This window comes from Microtus ochrogaster, unplaced genomic scaffold (genome assembly GCF_000317375.1).
Source record: "Microtus ochrogaster isolate Prairie Vole_2 unplaced genomic scaffold, MicOch1.0 UNK25, whole genome shotgun sequence".
Lineage (NCBI taxonomy): Eukaryota > Metazoa > Chordata > Mammalia > Rodentia > Cricetidae > Microtus > Microtus ochrogaster.
This window is the reverse complement of record NW_004949123.1, coordinates 717,003-739,996: the sequence shown is the minus strand read 5'-3', so window position 1 is coordinate 739,996 and position 22,994 is coordinate 717,003. Positions and strand designations below refer to the sequence as shown.

At 51.6% G+C, this 22,994-nt stretch overlaps 2 protein-coding genes across 2 annotated transcripts in view; one reads left to right on the top strand and one right to left on the bottom strand.

The window, feature by feature from the left end:
• Nucleotides 1-2,366, top strand: part of Strip1 (striatin interacting protein 1) — a 19,949-nt gene extending 17,583 nt beyond the window's left edge. Inside the window, exons 20-21 of the mRNA XM_005367846.2 lie at nt 137-341; nt 1,466-2,366. Of these exons, the coding sequence (XP_005367903.1) occupies nt 137-341; nt 1,466-1,713 (453 nt within the window). The 3' untranslated portion in view covers nt 1,714-2,366. The remainder of the gene's footprint in view (nt 1-136; nt 342-1,465) is intronic.
• A 6,354-nt stretch (nt 2,367-8,720) lies between these two features.
• Nucleotides 8,721-19,112, bottom strand: Alx3 (ALX homeobox 3). The gene is made up of 4 exons (XM_005367845.2): nt 18,795-19,112; nt 13,416-13,732; nt 10,152-10,280; nt 8,721-9,741 (listed from the first exon to the last, which is right to left on the bottom strand). Exons 1-4 carry the CDS (start codon nt 19,069-19,071, stop codon nt 9,433-9,435), a joined length of 1,032 nt encoding a protein of 343 aa, XP_005367902.1. The 5' UTR covers nt 19,072-19,112; the 3' UTR covers nt 8,721-9,432.
• Nucleotides 19,113-22,994: the final 3,882 nt, after the last annotated feature.

Below are 22,994 nucleotides of genomic sequence, written 5' to 3'. Positions count from 1 at the left end.
GTGGCCCTGTTCCTACCCCAGAAGGGTTAAGTGACCATGTAGTGGCCCTGTTCCTACCCCAGAAGGGTTAAGTGACCATGTAGTGGCACACACACCTACTCCTTTCCTCATCATCGCTGCCACTGTGTCTGCCCAGATGCTGGTGGTGTTCAAGTCGGCACCCATCCTGAAGCGGGCCCTAAAGGTGAAGCAAGCCATGATGCAGCTCTATGTGCTAAAGCTGCTCAAAGTGCAGACCAAGTACTTAGGGCGACAGTGGCGCAAGAGCAACATGAAGACAATGTCTGCCATCTACCAGAAGGTGCGACATCGGCTGAACGATGACTGGGCGTATGGCAACGGTGAGGCACTTTGAAACAGAGTTGGGAGAGGGTGGGACAAGGTGCACTTTTGACTCCTTGCCTGTGGTACCTTAGTTGTCTCTGCCCTGAGGCACGGAAAGGGGCCTGGCTCTTGTTTTTGTGGCCCCAATAAGGGAGCTCTATGCAGGACTTTGGAAAGCTTCTCAGTGTCTGTGCTCATCCATTTCTCTGTCCCTCCATTCTAAGTCATGTCATTTCTAGAAATTGCCATAACATTCTGCCTGTCTTCATCCTTATTGCAGCTGCCTTCTGGCTGCCTAAATTCAAGAGTTCCTGACCGGCTCTGATTCTAGTTTCTGCCTCTGGTTTGACTCCTGTAATCTTTTCAACATACCCACCCTATACTATTGCCTCCTGAGTAAAATTCCTGGTTAACTTCTTATTTCCCTTAGGAATGAAGTCAAACACTAAGACAGGGAAAGGACACTCACTCATTTCCCTGCTCCCAAAGTCCACAACTTTCTTTTCAAACCTATTATTATCTGCTGGCAGCCGGTCTCTGTCACACCCAGGACTCTAGGCACAGAGTAGGATCCCTCAGTACCTGCTGAGAGTTGCTCTACAGATCCCAGCACACACAGGTGCCTGTGCTCTCCTGTGTGCCCTCTGTCAGAATAGACTGCACTTAGTCCCTGAACCTTCCTGTTTCCGGGTCTCTGGATACCTATGGTATCTTGTCTCTGTCTAAGTGCTGTCTGGGTGTTGTCTGTTACATTGTTACAGTCACAGCACTGCAACACTGTATCCAGCATCTGGGCTCAAGTTAGCACATGACGTCTTGTCAGGGAGGTGAGGGAGGGACAAATGAGGGGGTCTCAGGGCTGCACTTCTGCCCCCTGGAACCAAGGAGACTTCATGTTTAGAAAAGTGTTTTTTCCAGGGGCTCTCATCTGAGTCTACATATTTTGGAGAACAAGCCTCTTTCTCAGTAGTTCTGGATTTTTCTCCTTATATTTGTCTGTCCTCTACTTCTGGGAAAGAATTTCTATTCATCTTCCTGAGGATGGGGCTTGGAAGTAATCTCCTGTTAAAGATCATAGTCTTACTCACGGGGAGCTACTATAGGGCTGGACTCCTAACTGAGATTTTTTGCTTTGTCCCAGATCTTGATGCCCGGCCCTGGGACTTCCAGGCAGAGGAGTGTGCTCTCCGTGCCAACATTGAACGCTTCAATGCCCGGCGCTATGACCGGACCCACAGCAACCCTGACTTCTTGCCAGTGGACAATTGCCTGCAGAGCGTTTTGGGCCAGCGGGTAGATCTACCTGAGGACTTCCAGATGAACTATGACCTTTGGCTAGAAAGGGAGGTCTTCTCTAAGCCTATTTCCTGGGAAGAGTTGCTGCAGTGAGGACTGAAACTTCATCTCATCACCCGTGAGGGACTGTCCTCATCATTGCTGCGGTTCTCGTCATGTCCTCCAGATGGCAGCACAGCTCCATTGAGTCCTTACAGCCAGCCCTGGGCCTGTGAGGACGTTTAGGCTGACCTCTGCCTGACTCCCAGCATCCTACTCAGGAGCAGTCATCTCCAAGCTGGAATCTACTCTTTCTCCACTTCCCCAGTTTCTTCCCTCCCTTCTTGGTCATGACTGATTGCAACTTATTTCACAATTAGCCGTAGGCTGGGAAAAGCTGAGACTGGCCTTGCATCCCTTCTCATCAGCAACTGAATCTCAAGGTCACACTGACTCCTGAGCAGTTTTGACATGAGATTGGTGTGAGGGTCAAGAACTGAAAACTGACACTTTGGTTGTGCTCTGGGGTTGACGATGCCATTCCAGCATCCTGGGGAGTTTGTCCAGAAGTGATAGAAACCACAGCTTCTGCACCCTGATTTTGGATGTGATCAAAGATAGAGCAAGGCTTCCTGAAGTCAGAGGTGCCATATTCCTCTTGATTGCCATGGCCTGTAAATATATAAAATTCTCTGTGTTCTCTTGTGTCATGGTGGGGTTTTTAATGTGTTTGTGTATTCTGTTTACATTAAAAGAAAGCAAAACTATCCCTGTTGTTGTCTATATAGGCTCTGGGGCTAGGGTTGTAGCTCAGGGTACAGTGCTTGATTGGCAGGAAAAAAGCCCCGGGTTTGGTCCCCAGCACCACATGGCAGTGCATACTTGTAATCTCAGCACTTGAGAGGTGGAAGCAGGAGAATCAAAGGTTCCAGGTCATCCTCGTCTACATAATTCAAGGCTAGCCTAGGCTGCATGAGATTCTCAGAAATATGGTCTGAAAATCTCCAGTTCTCAAGGACCACTTCCCATCAGCATGAGAGGCCACCCACTTGCCTGCCTGCCTGCCTCTCCTATCTAGTGTGGAGGGAAGGAGAAATTGGTACTTTGATCATCTGCCCACATCAGTCTAGGATTGCTTTAGGGGGGGGGTCACTGTAGTTCTGAACTACTTACTGGCCTTGCTATAGTTTCTATAGAAAACTCAGGTTTCTCTGGATCACACTCCTGAGTGTCCCCAGTCAAGCCAGTTAGTGCTCAGTTAAAGAGGAGTCAGTTGATTGGAACAGAGGTGTTGGGGACAAAGAGGAAAGTTGTATGCCCTCGGGAATCTGTCATGGTGGGAGAGTGGTGGAGAAAGTGTGTAGCTTCTATGGCTAAGGAAAAAACAAGGGAAATGTGTCCGTTTGAGTCCTGGGACCTCACTTGGCTCAGGTACCTGATCATGTCTGCCTCAGCCTTCTTTTCCTTCAGATTTATCCTCATTGTGACTTTAGCGACAGGGCTGGGTTTTTGTTTTTTTTTTTCATAATTCCAAGAAGCTCCCTGAAGGCAACATGCATGAGGTCTTAAATCTCTAAGGGGGGAGGGTCTTGACTGATAAAGGAAATATTCCAAGACAAGTCTGTTCTGTGGATATTTAGATTCAATGCCTGCTAGGTCTGTGACCTGCTAAACCGCATGCTTTAATGTGGGTGCATGGTTAATAATAGGTGGAAGGGTCAGAGCTTAAAAGTCACAGAGCCTTATGGGATGGAGAGGCCCTATCATTGGCTCTTTTCCTCCAAAGTAACTGCACAGGACAAACAAGCCCTATCATTCTTGTGTGAAAGTGGATCCGTTGCTGCTTGCATGCATGGTGGATCTGCTGCTGCTTGCGTGCATGGTGGATCTGCTGCTGCTTGTGTGCATGGTGGACCTACTGTTGCTTGTATGCATGTTGGACCTACTTTGCTTGTATGCATGTTGGATCTATTGTTGCTTGTATGCATGTTGGATCTATTGTTGCTGTATGCATGGTGGATCTGCTGCTGCTTGCGTGCATGGTGGATCTGCTGCTGCTTGTGTGCATGGTGGACCTACTGTTGCTTGTATGCATGTTGGACCTACTGTTGCTTGTATGCATGTTGGATCTATTGTTGCTGTATGCATGGTGGATCTGCTGCTGCTAGCTGGAACGGATAGTAAGGGCAGATGCTGAGGTTTCTGTCTGGGGAAGGTGGGTTTTCACGGTCTTACTCCAACATGCAACTCAGTTTGTGAAATCGCGTAGCCTGAGGCTTTGACCACCACTGCTCTTCTTTGTAGACTTCCCAGACTCTTCTGCCTTGCAGAAAAACAAGAGGCCATTGGGCCTGGGCACATGGAGGGGAGCAAAACAGCTTCTCACAACTGTGGTGTGGTACTGTCATATTGCTCCTTAGAACACAGGTCCTTGTATGTAAATATCTTGGAGACTGACTATCTCATCTAGGGGATGAGATGTACATGAAGGCATTCTGAAAATGGTTGATTTACCCAGAAGGGTCCAGTGTTCCTTAAAGCACCAAGGGATGGATTACTCCAAGGCCGTATCCTCTCAGAGATTCACTTACTGGATGCTAAACAGGGACCAGATGCACCATTAGGTGTCTCTCAGTCGCATTTTCTGCATAGTAGCGATTAAACAGAACACCTGTCATAGTAGCCTCATGGGATGGTTGCTCTTCACTGTCAGCGTGACTGGATTTAGAATCACCTAAGAAGTGCACTTCCAGGTGTATCTAATGGGGACATTTCTAGAGAGGGTTAACAGAGGAGGGAAGACTTACCATAAGCATAGACGGAGAAGAAAAGGGAGGAAGAGGACTGAACGCCAGCACTCGTCCCTGTCTTTTTCTGACTGAGCAGACAAAATGTGGACCAGCCACCTCACGCCCCCTTCACCATCCTCCTCCATGACGCATGGGTCCCCAAAAACTATGAGCCAAAACCGTTCTTTAAGTCACTTTTGCCAGGGACATTGCCACAGCAGCAGCAAAAGCAGCGAGTGCACCACGAAGGTTGCCGCAAGCCCAGTTTTGCGAATGTGCAAGCTGCTGCAGAAGGGGGCAAGAACTCGCCCAAGGGCGAACAAAAGTAAGGGACGGAGCCAGAATTCAGACAATCTCTGCAGTATCCATGTACTCCCCACCCCCACCCCCTTAATCATTGCCATCCCTTGCCACTCGCTGCCACTGCTCAGTCCTTCATTTGTTTTCCGTACTTACTTGGTATTGGCTCTGACCGGGTCCCCTAGCACAGACGATTCATGGCAAATGCCCTTTGCTGTAGGCCCTATCTGGGCCATCCAGGCTTAGCCCTGTCTTAGCTATTGGCTAACCCTGAGTGTACCCTCACAGTAACTTGGATTACTGCTTTGTTTTTGTGTTTGCGTTTTGTTCTGTTTGACACATTAGGAGATGAACCAGGGCCTTGTACACACTAAGAAGCACTCTGCCCCTGAGATCCATCCACAGCACCCTCTGTTTTTTATTTTGAGGTATGATCTCAATAATTCTACTCAAATCTGGTCTTGAACTGCCTTGTAACCCCAGCAGGCCTTATCTTGTAATCCTCCTGCCTCAGCCTTCCAAATAACTGGGATAACAGGTCTGTTCCATTTGGTCCAGCCTTGAGCCTGGATTTATTCCTCTCCTGGTCTCAGTGGACTCTCCTACATTAGCTAGCCCTCTGTCCTTGCTGGGTGTATTTCTCTGGAGGCTGTCTTCCCGTCTGCGGTGTAATGAACCGGTTACTTAATGGCAAGTAGAGGCTATCATCATTTGGTACTTGGTACAGTCAACTTTAGGTTGTCTCTCTAAAAGGGAGTTTGCTCTCTTGGGAGTCAGAAAGCTCTGACTCTTTCCCCCCATTCTAAGATAGGGTCTCACTATGTAGTGGGTCTCACTATGTAGTTCTGGTGGCCTGGAACTAACTTCATAGTTTGACTCTGCCTCCGAAATGCTGGGTGAAAAGTGGGTACTGCCATGCCCAGATAGCCCTGACTTTAATCCAAGCCTTGACCTTTACTCCCTGACTGTCCTTGAGCTAATGGGGCTCCCAGCCTCATTACCTGTAATGTTTGCCTTAGTGATAGCAGCTGTTGCAAAGACTGACTAGGGTAACAGGTAATGGAATTTCATACCTGGCCGGCAAGGGACAGCTATAAATAGGTAACCATTAGCATCTCTGATGCCCTTCTAATTCTGACCTGTGAATTTGCATATGCTTCCTCTATCTCCTAGAAAACAAGTCCTTGAAGGACAGACCTTCCTTCTGTTCTCTGCCCTGGGCCAGTTGCTGTGTTGGGCATCTTGAAGGTCCGGGTGAAGAGGGTACCACAGTCTACCAATTCCATCTGAAGGTCCTACCATGGGCTCCAGAGCCCCAGGCCATGGACAAGAGACTGGGCTGGGAGAGCCTACAGCCATGGAGTGGGAAGGGAGCCAAGGAGGCTGGAGGGATGGGAGCTATATGCTCCTTCAGCTGGGGCAGGAAAATGCCTACTGAAGTCCTGTCTAGGCTGGCTTCTGTTCTCTGGGGCACAGAGAGTGTGTACTTTGGGTTGGCGATTCAGGTTGATGTGTCAATGACTGAGGTAGGCGGGGAGGAATGGCTTTGATGGGAAACAGTCTCTACTGCTAACTGAGGTAGAAGCCTGGACTAATGTGTCAGCTTGGCTTGGGCCCTGCAATTCTTCTGTGGAGTCAATGCTCCTGCCACAACCATGATTTAGAGATGGACTCTGTGACCCTCCTACCCGTGTCTCTTCGGCATACCCTCTTAGTGTGCACCGTCACAACAGGCATAAGCTTCGGTCTGCACTTGGCTTTCAGTGAGACCTAGAAAAGCCTTAGCAAAAACAGAGTAAGTACAACTCAGCCCCTGAAGTTGGGGTTCCAGGTAGAGTCACTTCCTTTTCTCTGCCCAGGAATGAGAGAAACCCACCGACCTTGGTAAATGACAGGATCTAGCTGGGAGTCTCCGGTCACCTCTAGAGTGAGCTTGGAGGCAGGGTATCTGGAGGCCTGGGGGCTGTGTCTTAAAGGCACGGAGGAGGAGGGGTGTATGGCTAATGGGAAGCAGGTGAGGGGCTGTCTGTGCCCCAGCCAGGGGACAGGCTGGCTGGGATGACCCAGCCGGTGGGAGGACCTGTCAGCTCACAGATAATCCCCTGAGACAGGCTCCGGGGTGCCCATTCGTATTCATTATGTGTGAAGTGGGCGGTTGTAAAGTTAGCTTTCTCTTCATTCAGTTGTCGCTGGACAGAAAAATATGAGCTGTGGGCAGATGCACCTGGATGGGAGCCAGTAGCCAGCATCCGGCCTCCCCGTGCCCTCTCCGCAGGCCCTCTAAGCATTGCCCATGGCCTCTGTTGGCTCCACCGCTCTCTCGCTGACTTCATCCTGGACTCAATGTCATTTTCTTCTGTCTGGTCCCATCCTTATGTCAGCTTCATTTGCTTGAGCTTCACAGAGTCTCTCTACTTCTCTCCTTCCATCTTTCTTTCTTTCTAAACTAGGAGAAAAGAAAGTGCGTTTCTTGGCCACTGCTGTCACTGGCATAGCACAATGCCTAGCATGGAGTAGGAAGGCCTTAGACATCTTTCTGCCTTTATGGCCTACCATCCCACAGACTGGGGTCCCAGGCTGAAATAAGAAAAGCAAGCTGAGCGGCAGCGCACTCTGCTGTACTTCCTAGCTGTGAGCACAATGTGACAGCCACCTCACGCTCCAGCTGCTCTGCTTCCTCCAACACAGTAGGAACTGGGCCACAGCCGAGAGGTGGTGGTGGTACACACCTTTAATTCCCAGCAGAGGCAGGCAGATCTCTGAGTCTGAGGTCAGACTGGTGGACAAAGTGAGTTCCAGGACTACACAGAGAGCCCTGTCTCTGAAACAAAACAACAGCCAGAACAGAAGCCTGTGCCGTGAGCCAGAATAAATCCTCACCTACTTACACTTGCTTTTGTTGGGATTTTTATCACAGCAAGAGAACCACCCAGGACAAATGGCTCTCTGGCTTTTGTAGGGCGTAAGGGTCAAAACAACCCTGACCACTCCTTGAATGATGGTATTTCTAGTGAAGCCGTATGTCCCCTGGAATCCGAAATGGGGACTTGAGCCCCGATCCCCTTACTGACCAGTGGGTAAAGTCTAGGAGGCTCACCAGTGAGTGGCAGTCCTAGACAGGGCTCTCTTTCAGCCAGTGTCAGGATAGAGAAGAAGGAAGTTACCAGAAGCTTTCTCAGGGAAAGGAAGAGAGAAGGAGGATCTGTCTATGGGGCTGCACAGCCACCTCATGGTAACTGTCTTGGTTAGGAAATTCAGTCTGATGGGGGACTTGTTCTCTCCTTGATAATAAGCATAGCACCCATGTGTCTTTGCATGCTTGGGTTTCTCTGTGCCTGAAAGATGAGGCGTGGGGTGGGGGATGGCAGGGCTGGGCTGAGTGGAATTCTTCAGAGCAATGTGGTTGTGTTTACTGGGAGGGTGGGAGGGCCAGGCCTGCTTTTTCCCTGCCTTCCAGGCTCCAGAGATAAGGCAGGGAATGAGGGCTAGAATGGGTAATACTCTAAAACCACAAGAAAGAGTTCTGGCTTTTGTCTCTACCCCACAGCTCAGACGCGCTCTCTGGGGCATCTGGGAGAAGACAGCTGCCCCGCCCCCAGCACTTGGGGTCCCAGCCCACAGGCACTCAAAACCTCCATAAGATCCCTGTCCTTCGATTCTCTCCATGGTCACTTCAACCACAAGCTTTCCTCAGCTTTTTTACTTCTGTTCCCACCCCCGAATTTCCCTACCAAATAAATGAGGCCCAACGCATTAGAGCCTCTTGGGGTCTGCCAAAGCCAGTGAGCTGATGCAGGTGACAGAGCCAAGCATGGCATCCATTGACCTTGAGGGTTCTATCACCGATCCTGCACCTTTTATTAGAAGCCCCTGGATTCTTGCTGCTCCACAGGAGGGCTTGGCCCAACCTAGATCATAGATACAGTTTAATCCTAAAGCAACGGAGGACCACGCACGTTGGGGACAGACAGCTGCTCAGAATGAAAAAAAAAAAAAACACCACTGTGTTTATTACTACAAAACAAAGGCATCTTTACAAAAATTGGGATCCGGGTCTCAGGGCCTCAGAGGCTGGAAAAATCTGTTTTATTTTGATCAACATCCAATCTGGTTTCTATGGCATAGTCCTGACCTGATTCCATGAAAACAAATCCAAATATTTAATGTTTGGTGGAATTTCTTCCCTGCCCCTTGGAGAAAATGACTCCAAGTATGTTGGTAGACTGGGCTGAGGGTAGAAAGATGTGAGGGGTGCTTGGGGCAGAGGAGACCCCCACCTTTTATCAAACTGACTATAGCCTTTTGGGAAAATGTCAGCTCCAGGCACTGAGCGACTGTCCCCTGGTGGCCAACCCTAAGTGCCACAGAGAGCACCTCCCTGCTCAGTCTACCTCCTCCTTCCAACTTCCTGGACTGGCTCCCCAGATCAGAAACAGTCTTGAGGAAAAGGGCAGCGTCTGTCACCTTTCCTCTTGCCCAATTTGAATGAGGGGACCCAGTTTATAAGGAAGAGTCCTGCGTGCTTTGAAGTCTCTTCAAGTCGTCCCACCTATTCTAAGAGATAAGATCCTGTAGCCTGTTCCCTGAAGGAGGCTGAGGGTCCCAGATCCTTTCCCAAGCTTCTGGAACCACCCATGATAAGGAGGCAGAAGGGTTTGCTGTCTGGTGTTCAGGTGGAGATGGGCAAGGAGCAGGTGAGAGCAGGAAGAGGAGCGGGTAGCTCAGTCTGTGTCCGTGCAAGCCATCACGTGGTCCAGTTCAGCAGGCTGGGGGACTCTTTGGGCTTCACCCTGAGCGAGACAAGGCTTGGAGACTTGTAGTCACCATCCGGAGAGGGCTCAAAGCTATGTCCTCCCAGGGCAGGAGGAAAGCCATGGATGGAATAGATGCCAGGGTGGGCTGCAGGGGAGGCTGGCACCCCCATGAAGCCAGCCACATTTCCATGGGAGTGGGAGTATGGGGACATGCATGGAGAGGGGATGCCCTCTGGAGACATGAGGCAGGGTCCCCCTGGGCTCCCAGACCCTGGACTGGGCCACAGGGAGTTCTGCAGCTGAAAAGAGAAGGGAAAAGAAAGGCTATGAACTGCTTGGCCCAGAAGCTGCTCATCTTACCCTGCTGGCTCTCCCATTGTCCTTGAAGCCTCAGAAGCTTTCTAGAAGTCTCCACTAGGCCCAGGGTCACATCCCTCCTATCATCCATACTGGCATCCAGGATGTCCCCACCACGGCTTCTCAGAAACTATACTCTCTTCCTTAATTCCTCCATGTTCTGTGTGTATCAGAGTAGGCAATAGCCCTGCTCTGCAGAGGAAGAAATTAAATGATTTGCCCATATCACACAACACCCAGATGCTGCAGGAGATGCTGTAGCCCCTCCCTCCTCCCTCAGAGCTCATGTTCTCACTGGCAACCCCATAGATCAGGGACAGGCCTTGTTGAAGGGCGGGGCTAAAGGTCTCACCTGAGGATGACTGTCAGTTCGGGGCAGCACAGAGATGTCATAGGCAGTGGTGAAAGGATTCCGCCCCTCCTGCATCTTCCCATAACGCTCCCGCTTCCGCCACTTGGCTCTACGGTTCTGGAACCAGACCTGAGGACCATTGGGGAGGGTTAAGGGGTGCCAGAGCAGCCCTGAGGACTAGAGCCTAATGGGTGAGGGTAATCACTGAGTCCTTTCCTGGGATCTAGATCCAAGTCAGAAAATCCCCAGTGGCAGGAGCGTAGAGAATCCTCACTGTTTCCAGAGCCAGTGGAGCCTGGGAGAGGCCCCATCCCAGAGCAGCACTATTGGCCCCCAGGGGCCCCAGCAAGTGTTCCCAGGCTGACTCACTCTCTTCGTTTCCATCCTGGCTAGGTCTTGTCACAGTGTTTGTTATAGGGAAAGGGGGCCTGTGGGCTTCAGGGGCCCAGGATACCTCCTAGGAGCGCCAGTGTGTGGGTGTTAGAGTCTGGTTAATCCACCTTGTAGCATCCAATGAATTAAGGCATTTCTGTTCAGTTAACGCATTCCTATTGAGGTCATGGTCCTGTCTAATCCCTCAGTGGCTCCCTGGAAGCCCCGGCCTAGAGCCCATTGCCCAGCAAGGCTGCTTAGGTCTCTGCCGTCTCCATAGCCTTCTGTCCTGCCATGCAATAGCACTTTGTTCTTCCTCGATGCCTCTCAAGCTCCCACCCACCTCTCTCTTCAGACACCTGCTGTGTTGTTCCTTCCCGCCTGTGTGTAAGTTCTCCCTTCCTGGACTGCCCATCTCTTCAACACGTCATCCAGTCTGGGTTCTTCTGTAATGTCCATGCTCTCTTTGGGGATCTACTTCTCAGTCATTCATGTGTTCTTGGCAGATGAGGGATCATATGTCTTACACACATCTGAGCATACACGTGATGAATTTGGCATATACCCTATCCTATTTTATTTATTTGGATTGGCATATATAATTCTCTTTCTTTCATTTAATATCATGTCAGCTGTGGAATAGATGCTGGTGATATTGAAACCAAACCAAGGTGGGTGCAGTGGCGCATGCCTGTAATTCCAGAACTTGGGAAGCAGAGACTAGAGGATATTAGGTGTTCAAGGCCAGCTTCAGTCACGTACTGAGTTTGAAGTCAGTCTAAAATACGCGTAACCCTGCCAAAATTCAAATCCAAAACCGAAGTCAAAGCCAACCACACACAAACCAACCATTGTTTTCTAGGGAGCCATGTGGAGACAAAAATAGAAAGAGCAGTGATTGTGTTTTTTATATGTGTGTAAAACCCGGCCACCCTGTCTGGGAGGAGAACATCCTCAGCTCTCGTATGTTCCCTTCTCCTTGATTACCTCTACTCACGTAGGCCAGTGACCTGATAGCTAAGAGGCTGTGCATCCCCCAGGTTTTTGGGACCCCAGGGCAGGCCTGGCCAGGGTCAAGAGTGTCCACCATGAAAGCCCTCCTCTCTCTTCTTCCTCCTCTTCAGGCATTAGGCCTTTACTGGGGATTAGTCTGTCACCGTCCATTTCCCGCTGGAGCCTCTCCACTCTGGACCTCTGCCTGGGCTTGGGACTTGCCCTCTCCGTTGTCACATGTGTGGTCTTAATTAGTCCCCTTCATGGGGTGGGGTTTATGGTAAGTGTCCTGTCAGAGAAGAACCTCCCCGTTCTCTAGGGCCTTAGTGGTTGGGGAGGCTTCTGGACTGGGTTTGGGGGTTCCATGGATCAGAAAGGCCTAGGAGCTGGGCCTGCTGGCTCATGCCTAAAACGTGTGTTATTTTGCCAGCCCTCAGGAGGCTGTGGTAGGAGGATCTTTAGTTTGAGGCCAGCCTGGGCTGTCAAATGTATCCTGGGATAGCCTAGGTTCTAGACAGAATGAGACTCTGTTTCAAAAGCACCCCCCCCTCAATTAAAACAAAAGAAAAAGAAAAGGAGGAGGAGGAAGAGGGGGAGGATCGTGGAGAGGAGTGAGGGAGGTCCCCCTGCCCCACACAGCACGCATTTCCACAGGGAAGAGCAATTCAGACACCACCCCAACACCACATTCCAGAGACTCCCTGTTCTCGACTTTCTTAGCTTGTAAAATCTGGGGTTGTTTCCATAGCTTGAAGAACCTTGGCAGACAGTCATAGAGGACAGTTTTAGCTGCCACCTAGACAGAACAGGAAAGCAGGAGGACACGACAGGGAGAGGGAACCACTCGAGCCTCTCCGGTCCTATCTGGCTATCAGGCCTGCTTGATGGACCTTGCTGGTTTCTGTAGAGCAGCCTGTGGGGCCCCATTGTCTGTTAGAGTTGGTCCCCACCGTAGCATCTTCTCGAGTCTCTAAAAGGGCCCCATCCTGGGAGTGATTAACAGGAACTTCTCTTCCCTCACAGAAGGAGAAGCAGATTCCTCTGCCAGGACGGTGATCTCACCTTTCTCTAGAACCCCAAACCCTTCTCTGCCACTGGGAGCCTGTTCTGACTAAACTGTGAACCAAAGCAAGGCCATGGGTGACCACTCTTCCTCTAGAGCCAGACTCTCAATGAAGGTCCTCTCCACCTCAGTCCTGCTTGTCACCTTCCGGTTCTCCATCGCTTCCAACACGTTTGGGCACAGCTTTCCTTCTCCCCCTTCCAGCATCCGCTCACCCTTCTCTCCCCCTTCTTCACTGGCTGGGTTCCCCACTATGTGAGGCAGTTGCAATAGCCAAAGGCCCTAAGGGTTGGTCTCTATACAGAAGAGCCTGTTGAGGGGAAACATTCCTGGTCAAGTCCTCCGAGCTAGAAGCTGGTTGTTGGCTCATGGTGAGCCTGACACGCCCTGAAGTCACCTTCCCACCCTGGCCAGCCACCTCAGAAGTAGCACTGTTAAGTGTTCAGGTTCAGGACTCACTTCTTCCACCTGGTGGCCCTCAAAATTCTCTGGCTTTCTACTGGTAATTCCTTTCCCAAAAGTGGGCAACAGAAACACCAAATATCTAGCCAGCTGGTAAATAACAGAGGATTCCCAGGGACCATGGGACTCCAAGAGACCAATGCAAGACTATGCCTGAGCCCTAACCTAATGTAGTTCATTAGGAATAGAGAAAAGTCTGTAGCCACAGTAGAGCTAAGCATGAAGGGTGATCTCCAAAGGCCAGCCTCCAGGAGGAGCTGGGCAAAGCGACTCTGTGAGACACTAGTGCCCACCTCTCCTAGCCCTTCCTTGATCTGGTCCATGGTCTGAGCGACTGTGTCAACCAGAAGATCTGGTGCCCACCATGGCCTCACCTGTACCCGGGCCTCAGTCAGGTCCGTGCGTAAAGCCAGCTGCTCCCGGGCATACACATCGGGGTAGTGGGTTTTCTGGAAGACTTTCTCCAGTTCTTCTAGCTGGAATGTGCTGAAGGTCGTACGATTCCGGCGCTTCTTGCTCTTGCTCTTGGCCAACTCCATGGAGTCAGGAAGTCCCGGGGAAAGAGGGACACGAAGGCTGGCCAGGCAGGGACCTGGGGAACCTTGCACGTCAGAGGGCCCGTCTCTGGGACCTCCTCGGCAGTCCACGGGCAGCTGGGGGAAGCTGGCAACTTTGGAGGCCTTCTCTTCAGCTGCAATGGAAACACAAAAGGGAGGATGAAAACCTAACAGGGGGTTTTTGTGGGTGGAATCGAGGGAGGGAAAGAGCATTGAAGTTCTAGTCTCCGCCCCCTCCTCCTTCCCCTGCTCTTCCTCCTGGCAGCCACCCTCCCTGGGAGCCTGGCATTCAGAGGCCTGACTGTTGAGCCTCCAGCTGGGGAGGGGGCCCTAGGGAACTATGTGCTCTGTGGTCTGGGCAGATCTTCTAGGGCCTTAGGGGGGTTCATTTCGGGGAAGTGCTCTGTGGTGGTGTGTCCCACAGGGTGTGGAGGTGCCAGGATTTGGCGCCACAGCAGGGACTGCCACCCTGGCAGGGCCAAGGGTGGGGGCAGGGGTTAAGGATGGGGTGATTGACATCTCCCACCCCTTTCTAGAGTGTTCTCTTGTTCTGGTTGTGGCGGCCTGGATTCCCAGGCCCTCCGGCATGAGCTTACTACCAGGGCCAGGCAGGCATGGACAGAGATGCATAGACCACCTTTGGCTGGTTTCCCCGTGCCTCATTCTCTGAAGTCCAAGTCTCACTGACATTAGTAGTAACTTTCCCAACTCTGAAGTATGAAGAGCAAGCTGGTACAATGACGATTCCATAGGAATCACGAGTCTTCATTCATTCTAAAGCTGTGAGGTCAGAGCAAGAGCTTAGGGTCCAGCACAGAAAGATGGAGGCCAGATAGGCTGTGCTTTGGCGGGGTCCTGAGGGACCAGTACCACAACCCCCTTTCCCAGTTACCCTCAGCATTGTCTGCCGCCCCCTCCCCCAAGGAGTGTCTGAGTGCTTCCTCATCACCTCTGTTAATAGGCCAGGTGGGAATAGATCCCAGCAGCCTCCCTCTGATAGGCTCCTAGTCAGGAACCCCATATGACTGACCTGGCATGGTGAAAAACAGATCACCACAATCGTCTTCCACCCTTTCCCTCTGGAAAAGACCCCCAGCGGTGTCCCCATAAAGTTCCTCCTAGACAGTCTCCTGGGATGGAAGCCACAAAGACGCCCTGCTGACTCAGAGGGCCCCTTCTTTGGCCCCAGGCCCATCTCCAATGGGGGCCTGGCCCTCAGGAGGCCTAGCTAGCTGGCACCAAGAAGCGTTTCTTCCTGAAGACTTAATGTCAAGATCACAGCTGTAAGTGTACGTGTCGAGGGGTCCCCTGAATCAGATGAGTCCCTATCTGGAGGGCACTTTCAGCTGGAAAGTGGTCAGTGACCCCCTTGGGATCACCCAGACTGTGAAATAATCTTTCCACGGGTGTCCTGAAGACCTAGGCAGTCACACCAGGCCTGGCCTCTGGCTACAGCAGCTTGTAGAGGCAATCTCCTTCATGATGCACAGGTCATGCAGTCACACTGCAGGTCTTACTGTTCCCCATCGTCACATCTTGCTAGGAAGGAGGAATCAAAAAAAGTCAAACTACATAATAAAAAATTGTCAGAGAGAGCCAGGAGCTTGGAATGGGTCACTCTGGAGAGATCAGGACCCTCAAAATGGCCTGGCAGGGAAGAACTTTGCTGTCTCGGGTTCTCAGGAAGGTGAGGGTGGATTTCAGGCAGAAAATGGGTGAGAGGAACCCAGGACAAGGGCTTAGGAATACGTTAGTTAACCACCACAGAGAGCTCCCGGAGGTGTTCTGGTTCCTAACTCTGTCTGTTCCCTGTTCCCAGAAGAGCCAGCTTAAAGGAAGTACTCCAATCTAGGGCCCAGCCACTTGCTTTCCTGATCTTGAGCCCATAAGCTGATAAAGTCAAGGGATCAAAACCCAGCGGAGCAGTTATCCCTCAACAGAGGCTAAGCCTGCTGGCCTCTGCTCCTCTCTCACGCCTGCCCCCACTAGAGTCCTCTCTAAGGGCCAGACAACTGCTGCCCCTCTTCATTACTCTTTCCCTCAAACCTCCCTGCTCTAGCTGGAGGACTCCAGGAACCCAGCCGCTCTCCAGAGCTCCCCAAGCAGCTTCCAGAGGAGTCAGGTCTAGGGAAAGCAGAGACAAAAATGGGAGAAAAGGAAAGGAGCCCCCAGGAAGGCAGTCTCAGAGTTGATGCCAGCAGTTCAAGCTTGCCTGGGGAAGGTGGTTCTGTCAAGGAACTCCTCTGAGGTTTGAACTATTGTCAGCTATTACAGCACATTGGGGGTGGTCCAGAGAGAGAACTCAAGTTGGTTGTTGGCCACTGGGAGCCTGAAGCTAAGTGTAAAGAGGATCCCGAGCCTGTGTGACTGCAGGAATGCAAAAACCCTCTGTAGGAGTGAAAGCCAGGTACAAGGACTGGGACCTCTAACATGCCAACAGGGGTCAGGATTCTATCTCTGACCCGGCCTTCAAGCATCCCTGACAAGGGAGAAGCACACCACAGCCCTACCACAAACTGTCTAAAGTCACCTCAAGCTGGGTTGGTGAGTAGCATCCATCCTGGTGCTCCAAAGTCCGGATCGGTGGCACTCACTGTTGTCACAGAATCAGCCACCTGGCTTTCAGCTTTCATGGCAGCTTTGCGTTAAGATGCATCATTTTTTGTCGTCATGCTGGGGTCTCTAAATGGGTCAGGTAGTTTCTGAACTTGGGCTTCCTCAGTTCTGAGGACGGCTTTTAGGGAAGACCTTAAGTTCATAATAAGCACCTAGTTCAGGGACGCCAGCGACGAGGTGGTGTTCTCCTTGGAGGTCCTTAGCCAAAGATTTAAATTCTTCCAGGTCGGCCGGGTCTTGGGGCTGTAGGTCTCAACTGAGGCAGGCGGGCAGAACTCTAGCAGGAAACGTTTCCAGAGGATTCGTTCCCAGGTCAGAGAGCCAAGCTTAGGGACAAATTGGCAACCCTGTAAGAGCCGGAAGGAACCACCCCTGCACACATAGGTACCACCCGAGGAGGGTGGATTGGTGGCTGGAAAGGACAAAACAAGGCCCGCATCGGGAGAAGGGCAGGATGCTCTTTGCAAAGTGCGGCTGGCGGGCGGGAGACAGCCGGGGTGGGGATGCCGGGTGAGAGAGAGAGTCAAGCTCCGAGCGCAACAACCCGGTCTCAGAAAAGACCAGCCAAAGCTCCGAGACCGATAATTTAAAGGCAGAGATATGTGTGTGTGTGTGTGTGTGTGTGTGTGTGTGTGTGTGTGTGTGGTGTGTAAAGTATCTTTACTAAAGATCCATGTGCAACGAAGACCAGAACCGAAGAGCTCTAGTCAGGGCGTCAGAGGGAGCAGCAGTCAGGACCCCAGCCCAGGCTCGAGCTCGCAGCGCTTCCTTTGCGTTTGGCCTGTCTCCCTGCACAACCCAAATCCCAAATCGTTAGTTTTCGTAGCTCATTTGTTGCATTTGATGCGCGCTACCCCTTTAGGAAGTACCCCTTCTTTCGTTTGTTTCTCTCTCTCTCTCTCTCTCTCTCTCTCTCTCTCTCTCTCTCTCTCTCTTTCTCTGTGTGTGTGTCTTTTTCTTCCTCGTTTTCCCGCTTCGTTCGATCTGCGGTTTGTTCTTTTCGTTCGTCCATTTGCTCTCTTTCGTTTCTCTGTCCACCCCACCACTTAGCCTGTGACCTTTATTCTTCAACCTCTAATCCGTTGTTTTGTTCAAATTCCCTATCTCCCCTTGGGTTGTTGCTGGCGTGGTTTTACTTTCTTTAGCCTTGTTTCGTCGCGCGAACAGACTCGCCGCCCGCCTATGCAATCTCACTGCTTTTCGCCATGCGACCACCAGCTTCTTGGCTGTCCAAGAACCCGAACAGTAGGTGCAGGATGCTGCGCAGCGGAGATCTGGACTGTGGGGTGGGTGCTGCTGGGTGCGACACCGATCCAAGCGGGGTACCTGTCTCTGGTGGTGCTCTGGGCGCTGCGCGGATGCCGCCGTCTGGCAGGGATCAGAGGAGCCAGGCCAACTGCTTCTCATTAAGTCCCAACTGTGGTTTTTATCAGGAGAGCCTCTTTCAAAGGGCATTAGACGCGAAGCTCAGCGGACTTGCTCATTTCCTTCGATGACCCCAACACACCTCCCGGGCCTCCCCTACACACTCCCACCACCCGAATCGGAGGAAGGCTGGAGCTGCTCGCTGCCCAGCTACTCCAGCTACTCGAAGTGCAAGCGATTTCCGCATGGGCGGATCTCCAGAGAGATCCATCTCAGAGTCTGGGCTGCGAAATGAGGCAGCATACAAGGGGTGGGCGTGGGCGCTGAGACTCTAGTGGGTCAGCGGGTACAGTGGGCCGCAAGCCAGTCTTGCTAGACCCGGCCAGTCAGGCACATTCTCAGATAATGACAGGGGCTGACTCGCCTTAGCACACACTGCCCCTGGAGCGGGAAGCGCCCTAGGGTTTAGGACTGTCCAGGGCCGCTTCCGACGGCTCAGAGGTGGCGATTCGGTGCCGGAATGCCAAGTGCAAAGAGGGCGGCCTTCCCCGTGACGGGAAGACAAAGTTAGTCTGAGAAACAAGAACATAATTATGCGGTCTTGACAATGGCCCCGGCACAGAAGGGGATCGATTGGCCACCTCCACTCTGCGGAGCGTCTAAGGGCAACTGGCAACACCCTTTCCTGAAGAGGCTGGGCCCGACGCGGAAAGCTGGGTAAGTCCAGGCCGCAGCCCTTCGCTGGGTCCAGCTTGGCCACTAAGTCGAGACCCAGCCTATGCGCTCTGTCAACGGGCGCCAGACACAAAAGCCGAGCTCTTCTCTCCCAGCGTCGAGGCCCAGTTAGACTTCCGGGCCCTCGACCCAGTTCCCGCTTCTGGGTTGGTGGCAGCAAGAGTCCCGATTAGGGATGAGCATGATCCCTCCTTTCAGGTTCTGTCGCCTTCGAGGCCGGAATGGGCCCAAGATCGTCGCCACTCAACCCTTCTTTGACCTCCCGCCTCCCTTTGCTGCTGCTGCCGGGGACACAGGCGACTCTGCCGTCCCCAGCGGACTGGCCTTGCCTGCCCAGGCCAGTAGCGATCAAGCGAGGGAACCGTGGGAAATACGAGACGGGCCAAAGTTGAGAAGCAGAAAAGTGGGAGACGGGGTCGGGGAAACCTAGAGGGGCCGGGGGGTGTAGGGGGAACGACACCGGGTCCTGCTGCGCTTTACCTTCCGCGGGGCCCTCGTAGAAGTGGCCGCCGTTGAGCACCGGGCCCGGTCCGAGGTCCTGCAGGTACTTGGCGGGCGGCTTGGCGGGCTCTGGGAGGTAGGGTTCCAAGGGCCCGCAGGCCGGGAAGCGGCTAAGCCGCTGGCCTCGGGGTGGTGCGGGGTGCAGGTGAGGCGCTGCGTCGGGAGTCCCCTGGGGGCCTGGAGGTTCGTCCCCTGTGGCCGCATAGGGACCGGCTGCCGGCCCCACGGAGAAGGGCGCGCAGCTCTCAGGGTCCATGCCGGCTCCGGGCTCACAGGCCGCCGGGGCTCCGGGGCTCCCGCTACCCGCGCGGCCTGTGAGCGCCTGCCAAGGAGGAGGGACCTGGGCTCGGGGGCGCGGAGCCCCCGGGAGCGGCGCGCGCCGCGGGGGGTGGGGGGCAGGAGAGGGGGCCGCGCCTCTGACTTAATGCTGGAACCATCCACGTCACGTGCGGCCCCGCGCGGGTTAACCCCTCGGAGCCCAGGATCCCCCTGATTCACCCCGAGCTGATATCACAAGCAGTTGGAAGAGAGGAAGAGGAAGGCAGCTTCCTTTCGAGGGCAGGATCCCCTTTGTCTACCAGTCTGGGTGAGTTTTGGCTCTGAGCTGCACCCTTGAGTCCTGATATCCATCTCGGTGGCTCTTGTCCCCAGAGAGGCGAGGCAGTGTGGGTAGACGCCCTCCTCCAACATATTCTCTGAGATCTGAGTGGAGAGCCCCCTACAGTGGTTACCCTTTACCTGAGTCTTCTGGGTGTCTTGGGGGAAAAGCAAGCACACCTCCCTTAGACACTTGTATTGCACAGACATATGAGTGAGTGATTGGGCACTGAGGTAACAGCTCTAAGCTAACCAGGGCTTGGGGATCTTGGGCCTGGATACTATCCTTAATCTGCTGTGGCTCCTTGAACCCATCACTTAGTGTTTTCATCTGACTGTGGAGGTCCTTCTACATATTGGTGATGAGCTCCAAAGCAAGGCAGCAGACAGGTTCCCAGGGCTTCACCGCGATCTTTCCAGGTAGCTCTTGGCGTAGGTATGGAGGAAGTAGACGGGTCATTGTCCCTCTGAGCAGCGTGAAATAAATGCCTTTCAGAGTGCCCCGGGTCCCACTGCAAAGGGACTATTTCAGGCCTGCTATTTTGGACGGAGCGAGGGTAGGATGCGTTTCCCAGGAGGTGAGTCTCCCCAGCCCTGAGGAGACGTGGGATTAGAGTATAGTTTAGCTTTTCTGAAATAGAATGCTCTTTGCATTCTAAGAGTTGGGAAGAAATGCCAGACAGAGGTCCTTGGGACTCCAGTTTAAAAATCCCTTAGGTCTGGGTTAAACCATTTGTATTTTTAGTGCCCCTGGAGATTAGCGAGAGGAGTGGGGAGTCAGACGTCATTTGTATTTCATTTGAATTCTCAATTTTTAAAGGAATCCAAGAGGCCTGGTGTGAACACCTCCCTCTTCCGTTGGAGGCTTAGAGGGGGTTTCTTGGCTGTCCTCAGCCAGAGTTGGGCTGTAAATCAAGGCCAAACAGGAACCAGAAGCCTTGCATCTCACAAGGAGTCATTAAGCCATTATTAAACATACCATAACTTCTCTGAAGCCTTATTGGCTTAAACACCACATTGGAGGCATTATGGCCATTAGGGCCCCTAATCACAGACTACAGGCTGGGCAGAGATGGGAGCACCTGGGGCTGCTATTTCCAGCTAGAGAAGCTTGGCTCAAAATGAGGTTTTCCCTCTGCCTGTACCGGAGGGGAGGCCACTGGATTTCAGTTGTGGACATTGTTGAATTGATTATTAATACAAGTTCTCAATACTTGTCAATTGGATATGGTTCGTTGTCTAGGAGGATGTATCCTTTTAGGACATCTGAGCAACAAAGTTACCAGGCAGCCTAATTAGTGAGAGGGTGACAGGGTGACCCAAGAAAAATGTCACTGACAGTTAAACAAGGCAGCCTGGATTAAACGCTGAGCCGTTTGCCTCAGTTTTCTTGTCATAGAAATGGGTCACACATATATGGACATGGGGTTTGAGAAACACTCGCATTTTCTACGCTACGTTGTTAATTTAATAACAGCGGTGATTTCTCAAGAAAGTGGGCAAGCCCAGATTTCAGGGTTCTGTCCCTGAATCCGTGGAAGTCTCCTGACTCCTGAAGGAATGGCCCCCGGCACTAGAGCTGAACAAAGGAGTCTGTTGCCCCACAGACCCACCCCCTTCCCAGCCCAAGAGATTCCTCTTGATGCTCTTTCCCTCTGCACAGAGGCAATATCCACGCTGTGATGGTGTTACTAACTGAACGAAGGAGACAGGAGGGCCCAGATGTCTCCTTGGAAGAGCTGTCTCTTCTGGAAGGGTTTTCTCCCAGAACTGTGGGTAACAAAAAGCCCAGAGGAGCCTCTCCTGCTCCCCTTTGAATTACTGGTCCAAATGCAGGCCTCTGTCTCCAGTGGAGAACCATCTGATGAAGCAGGTGCAGAGATAGCACAGGAGAACGTCCAAGGTCTTAGTTTCTTTTCTAGGTGGACTGAGAGTTGGGGAGCCTTGGGAGACCCAGAAGCCCCTCATTTCATAGCTATGTGCATGTACACAGTATGCTGGACTTAATATCCAACATACATGGCTTTACGTATGTTCACTACAATTCATGAAGTAGGCACAATTATTTGGCCACCTTTACAGAATCAGGGAGCCGTTTGTTCAAAGTGAACATAACTCGTTAGTAGAAGAACCAGAATTTGCTCACAGATCCATTCTTCCCACCCTACAAGTTCTCTATTCTTTTCAGCCAACAAAATAAGGTAGAAATCATTTTTTATACATTCTGTTTTCCCAGTGGGAAATCTGGGACCTGTTGCCCAAAGGGCAGCTGAGACCAGATGGAGCAGAGCTGGTTTGAGCCAAGCTGCACTAGTGGCTTCAGGAACACCAATTGGCACCCAGCTATGGTGGCCAGAAAAGGCGAGGGAGCAGTGAGGTGGTTTCTCTAAATGGAGACCGAATGAAACACTAACACCTGAGTGTCTTTAAGGCTGATTTAGATGTAGGGCAGAGTTTTGAGAGGATTCATGAATTCACCATTCATGCAGTTTAATGGCCATTGAATTAATACCGTTTGTTGCTGATCCATTTTCAACAGAGTAAGAGATGAGCCCATAAATCATCCAGAGAATTCTAGGTCCTGTAATTAAGAAAACAAAAAATACCACTTAATAAAACATTCTCCACTTGCCAAGTAGAACAAGTTTTAAAATGGAAACGATACTTTTATTGATGGTTGCTTAATTAATTCATCTCCCAGGGAATCTGCAGGTGAAAGTTAGCTTACCAGGAGACAAAAGGTCCCCTTGCCTGCACAGGGCTTTGTTGAAGTGAAGAGGGTCACTGGCATTGAAGCAAACCATCACTTGGATGTGAATCCGTGTGGGTCAGTCCTGGCTTCTAACCCAAGTGTAAGGTCAGCTCTTTGATGAGGGAAACAACAGTTTCAGCTACCTTTCTCCTTTATTTTCTTCATCCCTCTGCCTCTACTGATGAAGTCAAATATCCTTCTGTGGATATCCAAAGGGAGCCGGAACAATGGTGCAAATGGAACCTCACATTTGGGATTTTCTTAATATATACAAGACTGCCTTCCAGTTGCTTGTTTTTCCCTTGGAAGGGAAGACAGTCAGCATTGCCCTTGTTCTATTTAGACACTGAAATCCTAAATTGATCCTTATGAAAATTCTGGGTTTGGGAGCCCAAGTGGATTGTTTCTCATTAACTACATTCTTCCTGGAAGGTCAGGCTAAGGAATGGTAAATAAACCTTAAGATCCGGTGTTCCTTGCCCATGGATGATATTTTTAAGAAAGGTTTGTATTGTGGGAACCAGGATCCTTGACTACATTCTAACAGTGTAAGCTGGATCCTATGCTTTAGGGTGAAATTTCTGGGAAGTTTAAGGACTAATTTTTTCCTTCTCTATCAACTTAATGTGCTCGATTGAAAAGCCATTTAACCTCTTCGTAGCTAAGTTTCTATACTACCAAAGTGTGAGAAATAATTCTGTAGTCGGCTTTCCTGGGCTGGGAGAGCTAGTGTTTATACAGATGTTTCTTGAGCCTAGATCTACCTTTGAACACATACACACATGCACGTGCGCACGCGCGCGCACACACACACACACACACACGTGCGC

Bases quoted from the DNA above. Each gene is read 5' to 3' on its own strand.
- Alx3 (XM_005367845.2), bottom strand. From the start codon at position 19,071: ATGGACCCTGAGAGCTGCGCGCCCTTCTCCGTGGGGCCGGCAGCCGGT. The intron at 10,281-13,415 runs GTGAGGCCATGG...AATGGTCCTCAG, and splicing joins TGACTGAGGCCCGGGTACAG to GTCTGGTTCCAGAACCGTAG. The intron at 9,742-10,151 runs GTGAGACCTTTA...TTCTCTTTTCAG, and splicing joins GAACTGACAGTCATCCTCAG to CTGCAGAACTCCCTGTGGCC.